The sequence below is a fragment of the Chiloscyllium punctatum genome, chromosome 9 (genome assembly GCF_047496795.1).
Source record: "Chiloscyllium punctatum isolate Juve2018m chromosome 9, sChiPun1.3, whole genome shotgun sequence".
Taxonomy (NCBI): domain Eukaryota; kingdom Metazoa; phylum Chordata; class Chondrichthyes; order Orectolobiformes; family Hemiscylliidae; genus Chiloscyllium; species Chiloscyllium punctatum.
The window spans coordinates 8,773,497-8,795,792 of record NC_092747.1 but is presented as its reverse complement, the minus strand read 5'-3'; the positions used below and the strand labels follow the sequence as shown (position 1 = coordinate 8,795,792).

General features: G+C 43.8%; 1 protein-coding gene across 3 annotated transcripts in view; it reads left to right on the top strand.

The window, feature by feature from the left end:
- Positions 1 to 2,738: 2,738 nt before the first annotated feature.
- lrrc32 (leucine rich repeat containing 32) overlaps positions 2,739 to 22,296 on the top strand; it is a 35,474-nt gene continuing 15,916 nt past the window's right edge. The window contains exon 1 of one of the 3 annotated variants that reach the window (XM_072576827.1): positions 2,739 to 3,050. Coding sequence is in view for 1 of the 3 variants with exons in the window: in XM_072576826.1 (XP_072432927.1) it covers positions 19,893 to 19,986 (94 nt within the window). In the remaining 2 variants the exon portion in view is untranslated. Of the gene's footprint in view, positions 3,051 to 16,069; positions 16,213 to 19,892; positions 19,987 to 22,296 lie in introns of those variants that run through there. The other 2 variants (XM_072576828.1, XM_072576826.1) reach the window with 2 other exon arrangements.

Below are 22,296 nucleotides of genomic sequence, written 5' to 3'. Positions count from 1 at the left end.
GGTGGTAAGGACAAGCCAGGGAACTATAGACCGGTGAGCCATATGTTGGTGGTGGGCAAGTTGTTGGAGGGAATCCTGAGGGACAGGATTTACATGTATCTGGAAAGGCAAGGACTGATTAGGGATAGTCAACATGGCATGGGAAATCATGTCTCACAAACTTGACTGAATTTTTTGAAAAAGTAACAAAGAGGATTGATGAGGGCGGAGCGGTAGATGTGATCTATATGGACTTCAGTAAGGCATTCGACAAGGTTCCCCATGGGAGACTGGTTAGCAAGGTTAAGTCTTATGGAATACAGGGCGAACTAGCCATTTGGATACAGAACTGCTTCAAAGGTAGTAAAGACATAGGATGGTGGTGGAGGGTTGTTTTTCAAACTGGAGGCCTGTGACCAGTGGAGTGCCACAAGGATCGGTGCTGGGCCCTCTACTTTTTGTCATTTATGTAAATGATTTGGATATGAACACAGGAGGTATAGTTAGTAAGGTTGCAGATGACACCAAAATTGAAGGTGTAGTGGATAGCAAAGAAGGTTACCACAGATTACAACAGAATCTTGATCAGATGGGCCAGTAGGCTGAGGAGTGGCAGATGGAAGTTTAATTTTGATATATGCGAGGTGCTGCATTTTGGGAAAGCAAATCTTAGCAGGACTTATACACTTAATGGTAAGGTCCTGGGAGTGTTGCTGAACAAAGAGACCTTGGAGTGCAGGTTCATAGCTCCTTGAAAGTGGAGTTGCAGGTAGATAGGATAGTGAAGAAGGTGTTTGGTATGCTTTGCTTTATTGGTCAGAGCATTGAATATAGGAGTTGGGAGGTCATGTTGCGGCTGTACAGGACATTGGCTCAGCCACTTTTGGAGTATTGTGTGGAATTCTGGTCTCTTTCCTCTCTGAAGGATGTTGTGAAACTTGAGAGAGTTCAAAAAAGATTTACAAGGATGTTGCCAGGGTTGGAGAATTTGAGCTTTAGGGAGACGCTGAATAGGCTGGAGATGTTTTCCCTGGAGCATCAGAGGCTGTGAGGGGTGACCTCGTAGAGGTTTATAAAATCATAAGGGACATGGATAGGATAAAGAGACAAAGTCTTTTCCCTGGGGTCGGGGAGTCCAGAACTAGAGGGCACAGGTTTAGGGTGAGAGGGGAAAAATATAAAAGGGACCTAAGGGGCAACTGTTTTACGCAGAGGGTGGTATGTGTATGGAATGAGCTGCCAGAGGATGTGGTGGAGGCTGGTACAATTGCATCATTTAAAAGGTATCTGGATGGGTATATGAATAGAAAGGGTTTGGAGGGATATGCGCCAGGTGCTGTCAGGTGGGACTAGATTGGGTTGGGATATCAGGTCATCATGGACGAGTTGGTACGAAGGGTCTGTTTCCGTGCTGTACGTCTCTGTGACTCTATGATATTTCACCTCACGGGAGAGTCCAGGACCAGTGGGCATAGTCTCAGAATAAAGGGGCCTCAATTTAAGACTGAGATAAGGAGGAATTTCTTCTCTCAGAGGATTGTGAGTCTTTGGAATTCTCTGCCACAGAGAGCTGTGGGAGCAGATCCCTTGTGTATATTTAAGACTGAGAATAGATAATACATAGATAGATAATCGTGAGTTATCGTAAAGGGCAAGAAAGTGGACATGAGGAATGTCAGATCAGCCATGATCCTATTGAATCATGGAGTAGGTTCAAGGGGCTGAATGGCGTACTGCTGTTTCTATTTCTTCTGGTCAAATAGTTCCAAATTATTATTTCTAGCCTTTTGGAAATCTGTGCACACCACGTCCCTGCATTACCCTTACCAACCCTCTCTGCTAGCTCTTCAATCAAACTCCTGCAAGTTTGTTAAATAAATTGGAGAGAAGTTATGAGCAGAGGCAGCAGCCCATTTAAATACAATGGGGATCAGGCACTGTGTTCATAAGCTGTAACTTTGTATCCCTCACTCTGTCAATCAATCTGATTTTTATAGGCGGAGGTGGGTACTCTCAGCTTCCTGCTCCCCAGCACCACCCTGCCCCCATTTATCTCTCCAACCCCAAGGTTCCCAGCTCATTCCTGATGAAGGGCTTTTGCCTGAAACAATTATTTTCCTGCTCCTGGGATGCTGTCTGACCTGCTGCACTTTTCCAGCACCACTCTAGTCTTGACTCTATGTCTTTGTATGTTACGTTCTGCTTATATGGCTCACAAAACAACATTTTTCATTGTACTTAGGGACAATAATAAATTAAATCAAATAAATCAAATCAAATCAAATATTACCTTACCATAATGGCTAAACCCTGATTCACTGACATCACCAACCATTTCTGAAGCATGATCAAACCTTGATCTCGGTGTATCTGACTGTGCAGTTGACCAAAAAGTGAAGATTGTGGGGTGATCTAATTAAATATAACGAAAATTATGTGAGTCTTTAACAGGTTAGCTGAGGAAAAGATGGTTCAGTTACTTTTCCAGGGGATATCAGTCACTAACTAATCCATTGGGGAACTCAGGAGAAACTAGTTTTGCCCAGACAGAGATTGTTGGGAATCCCTATCACAGAAAGTGGTTGGAGATGAATTTATTTAATGGGGAAAGCCATTGTGGGGAGACAGGAATAGAAGGCTATGCTGATAGGATGGGATGGAGAGGATGGGAGGAGACTGGTCTGAGACATATGCTCTGATCCAGATGTTTAAAGTCTATCTCTGTGTTTTCCCTGCTGTCGAAGGACGCGAGGGAGGCACCAGGACCCAGCGTCCGACCAATGACTCACCACGCCTGAACCTCCCAGATATTCCATGATTTTTTTTCGCCGTCTTCCTAATATGGTTGTGAGCAGGAGGCATATTTTCTCAACTTCCCCCTCCTCTCCTTTCCCGTTCAGTCAATGGGGATGAGATGTACGAACACAACAGGAGGGGAGAAAGCGCCCTCCCTCGTATTAAATGGGTGCACAGCCAGCGAGCAAGACTTCAGTAAAAATGTGAGACAAAGTGTTGGGGAGAGAGATCTGAATGTTGCTTGCATTCTCTCCATCGGCTCTGCTTCCAGACAGGTAACTGAAAACTTGTCCACTGAATGGGAGGGGGAGCATGCTCGCCTTTTTACGTTGCTTTTGTATTTCTGACCTGTCTTGATTATTATTGTATTCCCCTCTTCCCCTCCTCTCTTGTTTAAACCTGCTTATCACTGATTGCAGCAGATTGTGTGTATAGACACAGATAACAAAACAAGATTTTAAAGTAATCTCAGTCCGGAGATTTGATGCTCCTGTTTTCCCCGGGGGCTTTTTATTGAAAACATTATCAGTTTCTGAGAAATTTCACGATTTATTTTGATGAAAAGTTATTAACAAGAGAACAATCAAATGTCAGATGCCTCTTGTTCTCTACTGTCCTTGACTAAATCCTCTGTGAATGTCTTATTTTGTTTAATTATTTTATATGATTATTGTCACATGTACTGAGATACAGTGGAAAGCATTGTTTTCTTTGCTATCCAGACAAATCATACCTTACATAAGTTTCAAGGTAATAGATTAGAATACAGAATATAGTGTCACAGCTACAGAGAAAATGCAGAGAAAGATCAGCTCTAATATTGGAGAGGTCTCTTCAAAAGTCGATAACAGTGGGCAATAAGCTGTTATTCAATGCAAGTATGAAGAATTTTTTTTAACAAGTTACCTTTTACAGGTAGGTTTTAATTATGTCTATCTTAATCTGTTAAAAATCACACAACATCAGGTTATAGTCCAACAGGTTTAACTGGAAGCACACTAGCTTTCGGAGCGATGCTCCTTCATCAGGTGATTGTCCAATTAAACCTGTTGGATTATTAACCTGGTGTTGTGTGATTTTGAACTTTGTACACCCCAGTCCAACACCGGCATCTCCAAATCATATTTTAATCTGGACAGCAAGCTGCTTTACATATCTGATTTGATGTGATTCAGTTCAAACAAGGAGTATACCTTAGGAGGAGGGGAGTTCTCATTTTACAGCAGCGTTTGGACATTCTAAACTCCAAGAGGAAAACATTTTATTTCATTCAGCAACCAAGGGGATGTTTACTCCAAACACTTCTCCCGAACTCCCCACATTCCAAGAAGAGAGGTGTTTGTCAATGAGAACTTAAATTGATAGCTGCAACTTCATTTATTACGTTTTTAAAATAGATACTTAAAGGGGCATGAGCCATTTGTGTTAAGACTCTTTCTATTTTGAAAGGTTCTTGCTGTAGAGATTTAATGCAAAATCATGGAGGTGCTGGAAATGAAGATAAAAAAGTGCTTAGCAAGTCACATATGACAGCACTTTCAGAACTGTACTGTTTGACATGAACTCTGTACCTCTCTCCATCTTGCCACAGATGCTGCCAGACGTGTTGTGTATTCTCAGCACCTTTCTGGTCTCATAGCTATCATCTGAAGAGGGTTGGGGCTGATGTGTGCTAATGTGAATGGTTTAACTGCGGTCCCAGTGTGAATGTGCTTTGATTCGGCTATTCTCCCACTTGCAGTACATTGCTGAGATGGTATAGAGTAGACTCCTGAATCTTGGGGAGCAGTTGTAATGTCCCTGTCTCTTATACGAGAAGGTCTAGGTTCAGATTCCCATCTGCTCTGGACAAATATTACATGTTTTATAAAATGCGGAGACATTTCTTCAGCCAGAGAGTGATGGGCCTGTGGAATTTATTGCCGCAGAGTGCAGTGGAGGCTGGGACGCTAAATGTCTTCAAGGCAGAAATTGATAAATTCTTGATGCCACAAGGAATTAAGGGCTACGGGGAGAATGCGGGTAAGTGGAGTTGAAATGCCCATCAGCCATGATTGAAGGGCGGAGTGGACTCGATGGGCCGAATGGCCTTACTTCCGCTCCTATGTCTTATGGTCTTATGTTTTAAACAGCTTGATTGCAAAGTGTAGAGAAGAGATTCCTTAAAAGTTGTTATATTTTATTTCTAAAAATTGCATGAATGTTTGATTTATTAAGAGTATGAATGAAGTTGATGGGCTAACTGAACCCATGAAGCATATTCAAAGATTTCATTTGTGTGGTTCACTGGTGGGGATGTGGACTTCTCTGGTACTTATTGCCTGGCCCTAGTTGCCCCTTGAGAAGGTGGGGGTGAGCTGCCTTCTTGAACCGCTGCAGTCCATGTGCTGTGGGTTGACCCACCCTCCTTAGGGAGGGGATTCCAGGATTTTGACCCAGTGACAGTGGAGGGATGGCAATATATTTCCAAGTCAGGATGGTGAGTGACTTGGAGGGGAACTTGCAGGAGATAGTGTTCCCCATGTATCTGCTACCCTTGTTCTTCTGGATGGAAGTGGTCGCAGGGTTAGAAGGTACTGCCTGAGGATCTTTGGTGAATGTCTGCAGTGCATCTTATAGATGTATGCACACTGCTGCTACTGAGCATCGATGCTGGTTTCTAGAGAGAGTGTATAGGGAAAAGCTGTTTGCACTTACGAGCATTTCGAGAATCAGAGGCTATGGTTTTCAGGTATTTTGCAAAAGAAGCAAATGTAAGGTGAGACAAAGCTTGTTTTTTCACTCAGCGAGTATTTGTGGAATATGAACCAGGAAATACAGTGCCCTGAGGTGTGGTTCCAATGAGGTATTCAAGAGAGCATTGGATCATTATTTCTACTTACATTTTGTGCAGGGTTATGTGGAAAAGGCAGGATATTGGCAATAAATATTCGGATACCCAGTACTAACATGGTGGGCTGAATGGCCTCCTTCTATACCATTTCAGTTCTGCATTGTAGAACATGGAGCAAACATCACTGACTTTCAAACCTGACTGGGAGAGGTAGTGGCCTACTGGTAACATCACTGGTCTTGTAATCCGTAGACTGAGGATATCGGTTGAAACCTCCCAGAGCATTTAAATTCAATTACTAAAATCTAGAATTGAAAACTACGATGGGATGGTCACTATCAAGCTGTCATTGTTGTGAAAACCCTTTTGGTTCAGTAATGTCCTTCAGGGAAAGAAATCTGCCATCCTTACCCAGTCTCGCTTGCATGTGACTCCAAACTGCCTTCTGAAATGGTCTGGCAATCCACTCAAAGGCAGCTAGGGATCTGCCACAAATTCTGGCCTTTCCAGTTAATGTGGAAACCACTCTATAAATGCAAGACCTTTTCAGACCAAGATCTCTCACACAGTGGAAGCAGTTCAGCTGGTCATTAATGTCATTTACTTTGGGTGGGATCATACTATGTGCAGATTGGCTGTTGTATTTGCCTACAGAGCAATTAATTGTTTTACCAGGAAACACTGTGAAATGCTCTAAGGATGTGTAACTTGAGTCTTGCTGAAAAAGAGCATATGTTGTCAAAGCTTTTTGGCTGACACTTATCAGGACAATTTGCAAGAATACCAAAGGGAAGCCAACATTGACACAGCATGAGAAGAGAATGCTGACTGGATCTGTAACTCCCCCTACACCTACCTTTTCTACTAACGTAGGAGATATTGAAGTCTTTACTTCTCAGGTTTGAATGAAAGAACTTGCATTTATATATCACCTTTTATAAGCTTGCTATATCTCCAAAGTGCCACAGCCAACTAAGCACTTTTTGAAGAGTGCTGTTTGAACTTAGGAAAGAGTTTAATCACAGGAAGCTCCCAAAAATTGCCATATCATATAAAGTTTTTTTCTGTGCCATTGACTGAGGGACAAATATTGACCGGGACACCAGGGAGAAGTTCTTTTTCCCAAAATGATGCCACAAAATCTACTCCATTCACCTAAAAGGGTAGATGGGACCTGGTTTAACTTCAAGTGAGAAAGACTGCATCGCCAACCAAGCAGCATTCCCTGAGTTTGTACCAGAATTTCAGATTTTTATGCTCAAGTCTGTGGAGGCAAGATGGAAATCACAAACTGCTGGCTCAAAGTGATGCATGGACACAACAATTTCTCATGAACATATTGTGGGCTGTAATGTTTGGCAGACATACGAGTGGTGTCACTAATCAGCTGTGCCACAGGCTTTGGCCTTTATTTTTCCATGGGATATGGGCCTCACTGGCTGGACCAACACTTTTTGCCTGACCCTGGTTATCCTGGACAATGTGATGGTGCACTGCCTTTTTGAGCGGCTGCAGTCCACCCGGTGCAGACGCCCATAAGAAGGAAAGGAGTTCCTGGATTTTAATTCAGTCACAGGGAAGGAATGGCAATGTTATTCCAAGTCGGACTTGAAGGGAAGCTTGGGTTCTCCAATGCATGTTTGTCTTTCTAGATTGCAGAGGTCACAGGTTTGGAAGATGTTGCTGAAGGCGCTTTGGTGAGTTTCCGCTATGCATTTGTAGGTGGTACACACTGCCGCTACTGTCCAGGGAGAGGGAATGAATGCTGAATGTGGTGGATGTGATGCTAAGCAAACAGGTTGTTTCAATGAGCTCCTTGTATTGTTCAAGCAGACTCCATAACCTAACTCAACCATGACTTGTGCCTTTTAGGTGGTGGGAGAATGTGAGGACTGCAGATGCTGGAGATCAGAGTCGAGACTGTGGTGCTAGAAAAGCACAGTCGGTCAGACAGCATCCGAGGAGCAGGAGCATTGACGTTTCAACTATAAGCTCTTCATCAGGAAAGCTTTTCACCTGATGAAGAGTTTATGCTCAAAACATTGATTCTCCTGCTCTTCAGATGCTGCCTGACCGGCTGTGCTTTTCTAGCACCACACTTTTGACCCTTTTAGGGGGTGGATAGACATCAGTGATGGTAATAATATTGAATGTCAAGGGGTGATGCATAGGTTCTCTCTTGTTGGAGGCTGTCATTTTCTCGCACTTGTGTAGCACAAATGTGACTAGCCACTTGTCAGCCCAAACCCGGATAGTGACCAGGTCTCGGTGCATTTGAATATGGATTGATTCAGTTTCTGAGGAGTCATGAATTGATCAGTGAACAATTCTAACCTTCTGATGGAGGGAAGGTCATCAATGAAGCAGCTGAAGATGGTTGGGCCTAGGACACTACCCTAAGGAATTCCTACAGGGATATCCTGGAGCTGAGATGACTGACCTCCAACAACCACAATTATCTTCCTCTGTGCCAAGTATGACTCTAACCAGCATTTGGAGATGCCAGTGTTAGACTGGGGTGTACAAAGTTAAAAATCAGACAACACCAAGTTATAGTACAACAGGCTTCTAATTGAACCTGTTGGACTATAACCTGGTGTTGTGTGATTTTTAACTCTAACCAGCAGGGAGATTTCCCCCACCCACCGATTCCCATTGACTTCAGTTTTCCCCAGGCTGTTTGATGGCACACATGGTCAAATGCTGCCTTAATGTCAGGGGTAGTCAGTGTGAAATGGGATTGGTCACAATCTGTTTAAGGAATGTACTTGTTGGACAAAATGACGGCTCCTTCTTTCATCTTTTTCTCCTCCCCTTTTCCACTGAAAAGGTTCTACCCTGGTCAGCTTGAGAAGCATTCAGACATCCCCTTCTTCCCTTGGTGACTGGTCATTCCAGTAACCCTACCAGAGAGGGAATGGGGTGAACTTAGTCCATGCACCAATTCATATCCCCACCTAGCCTCCCAGCAATGAATGACCGGGGCTATAATTTCAACATCAAAACTGCAAAGTGTAATTCTGTGATGAACAGGAAGTCTGGCTGATTTTATTTCCTCTCTCTAGCCCAAAGCTAATGACTCGTTTTCTTAATGATAGGGATCTGTGTCTGCATCTGGTACTGCGTTGTCTGTATGAATCAGTATCCACTTTGCCCAGGGTGAGGAAGGAACACACTGCTGAAAGTCTGGAATGAAGAGCTGGAATGGCAAAAGTCTTTTATGGGGCATATAGAGATGTCTTGGGGCAAAGGGCCTGTTAATGTACGGGTTACTCTGTAACGGCATGTTACACCTTAGTATGGGAGACAGAGTTATGGTGACAAAGTGCAGTTTTTACATGTATATTGTTGCCTGGAGCTGTGCACAGTGATGGTAGATGCTCTTTCCACGACATGAGGGACATGGATAGGGTGAATAATCAAAGTCTTCTCCCTGGGATGGTGGAGTCCAAAACTAGAGGACATAGGTTTTAAGCGAGAGGGGAAAGATTTAAAAGGGACCTGAGGGGCAATATCTTCATTCAGAGGGTGGTGTGTGTATGGAATGAGCTGCCAGAGGAAGTGGTGGAGGCTGGTACAATTACAACATTTAAAAGGCATCTGGATGGGTATATGAGCAGGAAGAATTTAGAGGGATATGGACCAAGTATTGGCAAATGGGACTAGATTAAGTTAGGATATCTGGTTGGCATGGATCAGCTGGACCGAATGGTCTGTTTCTGTGCTGTACATCTCTATGACTGACCAGGAATCTCTCTTGTTCCTACGACCCACCAGTGACCTGAGTTCAGGACAACTTGCAGTTTGACAATCAACTGCATCATGAGAGTGCCTTCCACAGCTACTGATTCCTGGGTGGGAAACGAGCCCAGAGCTGTTGGCTCAAAAGCTGGGACACTAATCCTACATCACTACCCCTGCTGCTCTGTACAGCACAGTGTAAATAATCCAAATCAAGAAACTGGTGTATGAATGAAAGGATGGATTTGTGAGACACTTAGGCTTAGACATCAATTTTATTATTCACCAGAAAAGGATGTGCGAAACAAGTGAACCACAATGTAAAACATCATGGCTGTGTTTAGATATTAGTGCATTGTAACAATGAGTTAAATCTGTGTGTGTGTAGTAATTAAATAGTTGTCTCCTTAATGCAAAGAGCTTTATGGACATCTTCCAGAATCTGAGCTGTATTGTTTTTGCAATAGGAATATTGTTTGTAAATAAACCAATTGTAGCATTGAGCTATTTTTCCTTCTGTCTCTTGGATGTATAATTGTGGCTTTTTTTTTCATTTTGTACACTGCCGCTGGGCTTTCCTACTTGCACTCTGTGTTCCCTTGCCAGCAATCTGATCTCCAACCGACAGGAGACAAAATCACCCAGTGCTGCTTGGTACAGCAGGGAGTTCTAGGAAATGAGAATACCGCTTTCCCCATCCCACCACCCAGCCTGAGTGGCATTTCAGGTCCTGAATGTGAATCTCTGAACTGTTCCCCAATGTAAATGGTTAAAAGGCTACAGCCACTAGTTTATCTCTCCATGCTTCAGGCTCACTGCCTTTATTCCTGATGAAGGGCTTTTGCCCGAAACATTGATTTCGCTGCTCGTTGGATGCTGCCTGAACTGCTGTGCTCTTCCAGCACCACTAATCCAGTATACAGCCACATCTTGCCCGCTATGTTGACTCCTGAAGTGTGCTTTTGTACATACAGTCCATATGTAGCTCCTTCCGTCTCCTTCCGTTGCATTGAGTTAAGTCAGAGTTAAACAGGCTAATTAGGAGGACAGATTTGTAGAGACGGCCATATTACTACATCAGTCCATGTTCTCTGGACTACAGATTAGAGGGTGAATGAGGCGATGACAGTAATTGATAGTGACTGTCCATCTAATGTATTTCCTTGAAGTAGAGTCAAGGATGAGGAGAGCACAAAGCCATATCCCTAATTTTAAGTCATTCAGGAATGATGTCAGGAAGAAAACCAAAACCAAATTGCTGAAAAAAATTCAACAGGTCTGGCGGCTCTGGGGAGGGGTCACTTGACCCGAAACGTTAACTCTGATTTCTCTCCACAGCTGCTGCCAGACCTGCAATGTTTTCCCAGCAATTGCTGTTTTTGTTTCTGATTTCCAAAACCCGCTGTTCTTTCGTGTTTCTTTTGGGGATGTCAGGAAATACTTCTTCACATTTAGAGCACACTCAACATGTGTCTGAGCCAGTAAAATCGAAACTGAGGTGGGTAGATTTTTGTCGGGTGAGGGTATTAAGAACTATGGCATCAAAGCAGGTCATAAGTCATGAGCGTGTTTGAATACTCCCCAGTTGTCAAGATGGATGGGGAGTACAACACTTAAGAATCTTAGCACTATCCAGAACAAAACAGTCCCCTTGTTTGGCACCCCATCCATAACCATCCACTCCCTCCAGCATCGATGCTCAGTAGTAGTGTGTACCATTTCACCAAGGCTCCTCAGACAGCACCTCCATCTACTTCCATCTCAAAGAACAAGGCTAGCATATACATGGCACCACCACTCCATGCAAGTTCCTCTCCAAACCACTCACCGTCCTGACTTGGAACTAGTTTGCTGTTTGTCATTAAGTCAAAATCCCAGTAATCCCTCCCTAAGGACATTGTGGGTCTTCCTTTTGGACTGCAACAGTTCAAGAAGGCAGCTCGCCACCACCTTATCAAGGGCAACTAGGGACGAGTAGTAAAATCTGGCTCAGCCAGAGATGGCCACTCGTCCAAGGAATGAGTTTTCTTTTAAAGACAAGGAATACCATGAATTAAAATATAGGTCAACCATGATCTCGTTGAACGGAAGGAGACATTTGAAGGTCTGATGGCAACCTTCCTGCATTGACAGAGGTTTCTGAGTGGATGGGCTTTTGGGAGGTTTGTACTGTTTACAGGTAGGAAAGTCAGTCGCAAAGTGAGGCTGCAATCCTTTCAAGAGAACCTGTACCTGGTTTGACCGTGCTCATAGGATTGTGGAGACAGGCCTGGTTCAGAATGCAATATGTAATCTTGGTTAACACTCACTAATTACTGTTTGTCAGAGGTGCTGTCTTTCTGAATGAGCTTTAGTTGGAGGATTCCATGGCTGTGGGAAAAAAAATGTAACTCACTGAAATGACAGACTCTTGCCTGTTAATGCAGCCTAAAGTCACCCCAAATAACCTGGTGTTTGCATATGGACTTTGCTGTTTCTCTTCATTATGGCTACCAATAGTTATTCATTGCTTCAGAAGCATTTTGAAAGGTCACAGTGGCACGAATGAAGTGCTATTATAAGAGAAATGAATATCAAAAGCCAATTATTCCTCCCATTGCCTTTAACTGCTGGGCAGGCAACAATGCCGAACTGCCATCCAACAATTACAGCTTTCATTTGTGTAGCACCATTTTCTAAAGTGGTAGAAAAGTCCCAAGGTGCTTCACAGGAGTGATCCTAAATCAATTTGATGCTCTATCATGTAAAATGATATTCTGAGAAAAGATTTGTCGAGGAGGGATGAAAGAGAGGTAACAAGGTAGAAAACAGGTAGGCCACTAGGTTGTACCTTGACTCCATATTTTTATGTGATGAAGAATTCGGACATGGATGGGAAAATAATTTGGTTGCAATTCCATCAGGGGGTGCCTTTGTTTGAATGAGATATTAAGCTGGGCCTGAGGGCCAGAAAGACCCTAAAAGCCACCAAGTGGGGGAATTCTCCCTGGACAATACTTATTTCTTGCCTGATTACCTGTTCATATTGCATTGCAGTTTGTGGGAGCTTACTTTGTGCAAGTGGAGTGCTGCTTCCCCACATTACAACAGGAACTGAACTTCAGAAGTGCTTTGGCTGTAACCTGTTTACAATTTCTAGACTGGTTAAATGGAAATCATTTGTCCTAGCATCTTGTTCTTTGCCCCTGTGAACTCCAAGCTGCAACTTGCTCCTTCTCATGTTGGAGGAGATGGTGGTTTAGTTGTATAATGGTTACACTATCAATCCAGAGACCCTGTTTATATATTTTTTTTAAATTTCCTACAGTGTGGAAACAGGCCCTTCGGCCCAACAAGTCCACACTGACCCTCCGAAGAGTAACCCACCCAGACCCATTTCCCTCTGACTAATAGACCTAACACTATGGGCAATTTAGCATGGCCAATTCACCTGATCCGCACATCTTTGGACTGTGGGAGGAAACCAGAGCACCCAGAGGAAATTCACACAAACACGGGGAGAGTGTGCAAACTCCACACAGACAGTTGCCCAAGGCTGGAATTGAACTTGGGACCCTGGTGCTGTGAGGCACCAGTGTTAACTGCTGAGCCACCGTGCCGCCCCTTTTGGGGACATAGGTTAAAATCCTGCTAGGATAGATGGTGGAATCTGAATTCAAAACAAAATATGGAAATACGAATCTCATGGTGACCATGTAACTATTGTCGGAAAACCCCATCCAATTCACTAATGCCCCTATCAGGAAGGAAGTTGCTATCCTTACCTGATCTTGCCTTGTGTATCACCCCAGAGCCACAGCAATGTGATTGACTGACTCCTAATTGTCCTCTGGGGATGAGCAATATGTGACCAGGACAGCAATGCCCACATTTCACAAATGAATAATTAAAAATAACGACTTAGTTTGCATCATTTGGAAACTCCTGGATTGGCTAAGATGACAGCTGGTTTTGGATTTTGTTTTCTTTTTATGTTGCTGATCAAATCTGCCATGAAACCTGATAATGCAAAAAACTGGATTTTCCCTGCTCCGTACTTTCCGGTTCCTACCACTGGGAGCAAAACACTGGCAGACTTCCTTGATTTCAGGATGTTGTACAATCAGTGAGTGATTGCTCCTTTTAGCCCTCTTTCCCACATGAACTCCTTGGCAAGAATTAACCTTAGCTTTCCCTGCACCATCCTGGTAACATCCTCCTGGTCACTTCTAAGCTGTTGGCTACCAATTGGATTGAATTTCAGCGCAGGTATGTGTGGTGAGTTTCATACTGATAGAGTCTATGCAGTGATGATGCTATTAATCCACCTTTCTTTGGTTATAAAATTCACATCTCAAGGGGAATTTCAAAAAGGCTAATGGTTTTAAAAGAGGGGCGTGTTGGGGGTGAGAGGTAGTGCGGTTTCCGAATAACTGAAGGGAGGGTGTTGGTGGGGCCACTACTAGATAATTGAGTGTCTGTCATTTGGAAAAACGCTCCCGAATTAAGTCACCTTTTTATTAAATGCAGTTTGCTGTAGGGTGTACTGCACATCACACAAGTTAGCTCTGGTAAGAAATCAGACTCTACAAAACTCCAGTGGAGGATTTGATGGATCACACCTTGATAGATTAGTGGAACTTCAAAACAGGAAGTACTGTACCAACCAACCAACCGATAGATAGATAGATTTTACATTTTTTAAAGGAATGGAAGCTAGGTGGTGCAGTACTGAGAGAGTGCAGCACTGTTGGAGGCTGTCTTTGGAATGAGACTCCATAGCAAAGCTCTGTCCACCCCTTTAGGTACATTGTCCAGAGCCAACATGTAAAGCAGTAAAGATCTCCCCAGTGCCCTAGCTAATATTTATCTCTCAACCATTGTCAGAACAACATATTACCTCTCATTATTGCATTGCTATAGTGGCAGCATGCTGTGCACCAGTTGGCAGCTGTGTTACTTGGGGGGACTATCAATCCAGAGACCCCTGCTTATGTTCTGGGGACATAGGTTAGATTCCCTTTATGAAAGGTGACCTGTATAAATTTGTTCTTTCGTTTAGCAATGGTTTCTCATCAACATCGTCTGGGGCTGGATGTAGTTAGTCAGGAGCTCCTAGTCTCACCGAGGTAACAGCCCAGTAATGATCAGCCATGATCTAACTGAACGGCAGAGGGGGTTCAAAGAGTTGAGTGGTCTACTGTTGTTTCTTGTGCACATTATTTGTAAAGTCGCTAACCTGTTGTACCATCCAGTCCTGCTAACAAGTTGATACAAGCTTCTTAAGCTTTCATTATTCATTTGCAACACTTGCTGAACAGCTCTGTGTGTGCTAATAAATGCTGGTGACTACTTTAAGGTAATCAGGACATAGGAATTGAGAGCGACAGTAAGTTGTATAATCCTCGCCAAAGTCTGAATCAGTTGAGCTCATAACGTGATTTATTTATACTTGCGAGGAGCAAAAAATATTCATAAGTAGCACGCCCCCTCCCCCTCCCCCCCCCCCCCCCCCCCCCCACCGTCCCCCCTCCATAGCTCTTCAAAATAAAAGGAATATGTTCAACTCTCATGCCTTCTTTGAATTGCCAGGAGAAGTGGTGCCTATTGATCTCCATTAGCAATGATGTTGTCATGGAGGAAGTAATCAACTTGCCAATGAACCAATTTCCTTTCCTCCTGTAGTATAAATGTGTGTGCCTGTTAAGCATCCTTGCATTTGCCCTGATGACTGCAAAACAAGAGGATTGGTAACATGTCTCTTTTTTTCCCAATAATATTTGATAGAATCATAGAATCCCTACAGTGTGGAAGCAGCCCATTTAGTCCACACCAACCCTCCGAAGAGCATCCCACCCAGACCCCCTACCTCCCTTCCCTATCCCTGTCATCCTGCATTTCCCATGGCCCAACCATCTAACCTCCACATTTTTGGACTGTGGGAGGAAACCGGAGCACCTGCAGGGATGGGAAGAATGTGTAACAACAAAAGATTGAGAGTTTGCACAATCAACCCTATTCAAAGTTCCTGAAAACTGGTCAGTTGAGTGAGGAGCCTGCTGAATCTGCTGTGAGTCAGTGCCTTCAGATGGGGAATTCATTCTTATTAATTCATGGGACGTGGGTGTCAATGGCCAGGCCTGTGTTTATTGCCTGTCCCTAATTATGAATTATCCACATTGCTCTAGGTCTGGAGTCACATGTAGACCAAATCAGGTAAGGACAGCAGAATTCCTTCCCTCAAGGCCAGGAATGAAGTAGATGGGTTCTTTTCTCCCCTGACAATCAACAACAAAGAGAAAGGAATGTCTCACAAATCTCCCTGTCTGCCACCATAACCTCAGAAGATTGGAAATGACTTGCATTTATATAGCACCTTTCATGACATATCAGAGTGGGTTTTCAAAGTGTGAACAGCTGAAACCATGATGAAGTTTTAAAAGGGAGTCTGCACTGTGAGTTAGAGTGTGTCATTGAGGGGGATGTTCTGTGCTTTGATTTTAGCCAGCCTCTCCCTTGGTACCTTGTTGCCATCTTCAGTCACCTATTGAACATTAACTCTAATCAGGTAGAAAGATAGCCAGAGACCACTTGTCTTTAAGTGATAAGAGACAGTGCTGCTTGCTCTCTTTAGTCTGGACAGATGAGGTCAGAGTCAATTGTCTTCAATCTGAAGCGCTTTGACTTTGATGTTTTATCTACAGTCAGCAGAGAGATCAGAAACTCACTTAGCCACCAGACAGTAAATGATTTGAGGAGAACTCCATGAAACTGAAGGTTACTCCTATGCAGGTGTCGGTCTGTTACGGAAACATTCCTGCTGAGTGTTTCTCTCATGCCAGTTGCATTTCTGAAAACAACGGTCCAGCTCGAAACTGCCTGAGGTAAGAGCATATTTCTTCAGCCTGTTGACTTTCTTTCCTGTTCCTCCAGAATCAAGGAGACCACTTGGCCTGCCATGGCTGTGCTGACCCGTCTAATGCAAGCTACCCAATTAGTCGGTATGGTGGCTTACTGGTTAGCACTGCTGCCTCACAGTGGTAGGGACTCGGGTTCGATTCCACCTTCTGGCAGAGTGTCTGCATGGAGTTTGCACGTTCTCCTGTGTCTGCTTTGGTCCTCTCTTGGGTTTCCTTCCACAATCCAAAGATACGCAGGTTAACTGGATTGGCCATGTTAAGTTGCCTTCAGAAGAGCAGGCTAGCTAGATTAGCCATTTGGAATGCAAGGTTACGGGGATAGGCTGGGTTTGGGTAGGATGCTCTTCGGAGGGACAGTGCAGACTTGATGGGCCAAGTGGCCTCTTTCTGCACTGTAAGGGTTCTATGAATCTGCTCTTTTCCCCCTTGCCTTGCAAGCTTTCTCCCCTCTGTGTCCAATTCTTTGCACCTTTTCCCACCAATCTTTCAGGCAGCGTATTGTAGCTTGCCACTTTATATCCCAGAGTTAGCAAGTAAACACCACAAGGCATGTGGAGATAGACTGGCCAAGACACAAATATAGAAAGCATCCCTCAAATCACCAAACCCAACCACTCCCCACTCCAGTGCAGATTTTCTTTTCACAACTCGATTGGTTCACCTGCACTAATCTTTAAGATCGATTTTGGAATGACCAGAGATGCTGAAAGGTGCTATGTAAGTGCAAGTCTTACCCAACCTGATTTTTTTTTTAAAAAAAGAAAATCATACTGTTCCTCTCCTCTGTGGATCTTTGGCTGTGTTAACAGAAAGGGGAATAGCTGGAGAAACTCAGCAGGTTTGGTCGGAACTGAAGGAAGGTCACTTGGTTCCGTTTCTCTCTCCACAGATGCTGCCAGACCTTCTGAGTATCTCCAGCAAATTCTGATTTTGTTTCAGATTGACAGCAGTTCTCCGTTTTAGGTGAAGTCTGTGTTCTGTGATTAGTGATTACGGGTCGTTCTGTTATAACATGCGTTTCGTCAACCCGAATTCGCTGTAGCCCGATTGACAAATTGGGGAGACTGTGTTTCTACCGTGCAAACGTGTGTTGGCTGCTGTGTCTTAAAGCGCAAATCCTTCTGCGAAGCGGGGTTACACAAAAAAAACCCCATCCATCATGTTATACAAGAGCTGACTGTACCCTGTGTCTAACTACTCAGTTTAAAAAAAAACCCTCAAAGAACTGCGGGTGCTGCTCTGAGGATGGGTTACTCAACCCACATTCTCTTCACAAAACCCGCTGAGTTTTTCCAGCGATTTCTATTCTAGTCTATCAACTCCCCTCTGTCAAAGTCACTTGAAAATTCAAGTATTTGTTAAATCTCTCCTCCTGCCTTCAAAGGAGGACAATGTTTTTCCAAGAGTAACCTTGCTGCTCCCATTCCGAACTTTTTCCCGGGCAGTGCTGAAAAATTGTGGATAATAATTGTCTAACTCATATAGGGAACAATCCATCTGTTTAATTAATATCGCCAAGCGCAAGATTTCATTGGTCCCGTTTCCCCCCGTTTCCAGAGTTGTTTATATTACTCGCTGTTTAGGTTCTGACACTGTCCACATGAAAGAGCTGTTCATATTACAGATTGTTCAGACCACGCTTATAGCAACGTGTTCCTTCTTCATCTCGTGACGCTTTTTGCATTTTCATCCCTTTTATATGTAACAACAACTAGCTTAATATGGCACCTTTTTAATGAAACACACTAAAACCTCTTGCAGGAGTGTACTGAGGCAAAATCTGACACCCACCCACATATAATGTTTGGGCAGACAGTCCAAATCTGATTCAGAAAGAAAGAGAGAGAGGCCCGGTGGGAGGGGTGGGGGGATGGGTAGGAAGAGAGAGAGGCTGCAAATAGTGGAGGAATGCAAAAGGTACGTTGTTGAATGGCTGGAGTTTTTAATTCATTTATTGCCCATCCTTAGCTGCCCTTGAACTGAGTGGCTTGCTCGGCCATTTCAGAGGACAGCTGAGAGTCAACTACATTACTGTGAGGCTGGAGTCACATGTAGGCCAGACCCAGGTAAGGATGGCAGTTTCCTTCCCTCAAGGACACTAGTGAACCAGATGGGTTTTTCCTGACAGTGGTTTTATGGTCATTAGTAGATTCTTAATTCCAGAATCTTTATTGAATTCACATTCCACCATCTGTAGTGGCGGGTCCCCAGAACAATAGCTGAATTTTTCGATTAAGGGTCTGCCGATAATACCACTGGGCCATTTTGCCTAGGGATCGCGAGAGGGTGGGGTTGAAAAGTATTTGAGATCAGAAATCTGTGAACGGATTTGTAAAAGTTCAAAAGCACACAACACCAGGTTATAATCCAACAGTTTTATTTGGAAAGATGAGCTTTCGGAGCGCTGCTCCTTCATCGGGTTGCAGTGCTCTGAAAGTTTATATTTCCAAATAAACCTGTTGGACTATAACCTGGTGTTGTGTGACTTTTAACTTTGTCCACCCCAGTCCAACACTGGCACCTCCACATCATGGACTTGAAAAGGAGGGTGTGTTTTATTTTTGTAAATTGTAGCATTGCTTCCAGGTTAAGTAATGTAGGCTCTGCAGCACAAACATACAAACAAGGGGTGGGAGTAGGTCATCATGGCCTCTGAACCTCCGAGACCATTCAATGAGACCCATGGCTGACCTAACCAATCCACTCTTCGGAGGGTCAGTGTGGACTTGTTGGGCCGAAGGGCATGTTTCCACACTGTAGGTAATCTAGTTTCCATTGGTTAGAGAGACCAGGACCCGAGGACACAGCCTTAGAGTAAAGGGAAGACCCTTTAGAATGGAGATAAGGAGAAACTTCTTCAGCCAGACAGTGGGGAATCTATGGAATTCATTGTCACAGAAGGCGCTGGAGGCCAAGTTATTGAATATGCTTAAGACCGAGATAGATATGTTCTTGAGTATCAAGGGGATCAAGAGTTACGGGACGAAAGCGAGAGAATGGGGTTGAGAAACTTATCAGCCATGATTGAATGGCAAAGCCGACTTGATGGGCTGAATGGCCTAATTTCTGCTCCTTTGTCTTATGGTCTAACCCCAGACCTCAGGTATTAGTCTGATTTAAAAAAAACAGGAAACAAAGGGTAATAATTAACCAAAATGTTTACAACAGGCACGTGGTTTCAATGGCTTTCCACAGAGCTCTGTTGTGGGTCCCTCGCTGTTTGTGGTGTTTCTTAATGACTTCGACTTGAATGTGGGAAACAACAGAAATATTGGCCAGGTTGTTTCCAGTGAGGAGGATGGCTAATGGTGGCAGGATGATATCACTGGTTTGGTTGAGTGAGTGGAAGAATGACAAATGGAATTGAATCTTAAGAAGAGTGAGATAATGCATTCAGTGAGGGCAAACACTCAAGGTAAACAGGAGGGTATTGAGAGACCTTGGAGTACATGTTAACTGGCCCCTGAAGTTGGTAAGGAAGGTTTATGAAATATTTACATTCCTGTTCTTGTATTCAGTTCCTCGCCCAATGAAGGAATGCTGGAATTATATAAGACACAGGTTGGGCCACAGCTGGGGTTTTGTGTACAGTTCTGGTCACCACACTGCAGGAAGGTCCTGATTGCTCGAAGAGATTACAAAGAATGCTGCAAGGGCTGGCAGCTATGAGGAAAAAGAACGGGGCGGCCATGGTTATTTTCCTTAGGACAGAGGAGACTGTCGGCTCACCAGCTTCAGGTAAACTAAGGTGGGGTCAGAGGTGAGGAGATGGTCTTTGTGTTGGTGCGTAAGTGGGAGATGAGTTCGACAGCAAGATTGCCAACATTCTGCCCATCCTGAGACAGGGAAAGGGACGCAGTGAAGCTCTGACATGGGGTGTGTAGTGAGTAGAAATACTGTCCCTTTTTATATATAAACCACATCGGGTTTGGAGTTGATCAAGATCAGGTGATGCTGATTGAACTTTGCATTAATTGAAAGGTTTCTTGTGCCACAGCCCCTATCTCTGAGTTAGAGGGTCTGGGATCACATCCCACCTGCTCCAGAATTGTGTCATTATGTCTCTGAATAGGTTGTTTACAAATAATATTTTGATTAATTATGTGCTTTTGTAGCGCAGTGGTAATGTCCCTGTCTCTGGACCAGGAGGCCTGGGTTTAAATGCTACCTGCTCGAGTGGTGTGTGATAATATCCCTGAGCAGGTTGACTAGAAAACGTGCAATGCAATTGGAAACACCGTGGTGGATAATAGATAAAAAGGGGATTTAGTGGGAAAGGGCAATCAATTGTATGTAATATCACTTCCGGATGTTTAAAGAAAACTGTTCTCGATTTCTTTTCAACTTAGTTCCCTTCTGTGTTTCTACACTATTTTTAATTTATTGTTATACTTCCCCTAATGTTTGTAATTTGTTGTTTGTTCATTAGGTGATTGCTTCAGATGGTGGTGGAATTATCAAACTTTAAAAAAAAAGCTCGATTCTCCACCCATGAGGGAGGTTGGCTGCTGGATGGGGATAGGCTCTGGAAGGGATTGTTCATGCTAAACTACAGATTGACAATCATACCCTTGTAAATCTCTGAAAGTCTTTCTCTGCTTTATTCAACATTTGGATAACAGTCTGTTAAACTGTGGGCAAAGGTATTGTTTTCTGTCTGCGATTTTTCTGCTCATCCAGTGTGGATGTTAGATGAGCAAACTGACAATATTATAACAGCGTAGGAGCCAAGAGGGGTGATTGTGAGCTAGGCCAATGGATTTTATGTTGTTCCTATAGTACTGTTTAATCAAGTACAACATTGTTCATATCATAGGGATTTTACAATGTTTTACTGTTTGTACTCTAGTTAAAGAGTCATACAGCGTGGAAAAAGACCCTTTGGCCCAACTCATCAATGCCAACCAGGTATCCTAAACCTGGGCATCATCTCCAAGCAAGTAATCACATATTTAGGACAGCGATAAGCAGGAAGTTCTCCTCAGAACTGTTGAAGTTGGGTTGTTAAGTATATTCAAGGCTGAGATAGATGGATTTTTAATCAATAAGTGAAAGTATTGGTGAAAAGGCAGGAATTGAGCATCATCAAATCAGCCATGATCGCATTGAATGGCAGAGTCATATGGTCATAAATCTTGCTGAAAAGTGACACATTTTGTTGAAGCTTTTTGTCTCACTCTCATCAGCATTCTGTTATGAATAATGAGTAATAATGTGTCGTGGGAAGTTCCATACTGTAGGGGAAGAGAGTGTTGATAAATGGACTCCCAGTTTGTAGAGTGGACAATGTACAGTTAGATAGGGCTAACAGTCAACTGCCAAACCTGGTTTAGATTGAAACCAAACCAGTGGAATTTGATTGGTCAAGGCATTGCCTTGAAGAATGAATCCAAGAATAGTCATGTCCCCTTTGGGGACCTGCCTATGACCCACCTTGCTGAGAGGAGGACTAATGGTTTCAAGGTGAGACTCCACCCTCTGTCTCTGGAGGATTCCCATTTAACCTGCACCCAGTCCTGACAGGGTCTTTCCCCAGCAGCCAGTGAGGAGTGGCTCAGTGAGGAGTGGTGAAGGGAATGAGGGGCTAAATTTGAGAAGCTGATGAGGAGTCTAAGAGGGGTGAGAAAGGGGTGGGGTGTTTTGAGGTGGGAAGGGGAAGCAGGTGTGAGGTGGAGAGGGGAAATGGGCCAAAGGAGACCTCAAAGGAGATCACCTCACCAACCCCCACCTCCGCACCTCCTGACCATCACCATGGACGAAATATTGGTAGTGGTGGGATGAAGTCGTTTGGTCATTAACTGGCCACCTAAAGAACATGATAGGCCCAGGTCTTTGCCCAACCATTTTTTCTCTCCTCCACCCTCGAACAAACGATGGTTCAAGCTGGCTGGTCTGGTGAGCAGTCAGCTGGAAAGCCACCCATTCAATTTTACATGTTCCCAGCTTCAATGCTTATGGGGTGGGGAAGGGGGGTATATAATCAGCTTCTATCAAGTTAACCCTCAACTTTCTCTTCCCTCACTCCAGCCTATCTACACTGCAGTAATT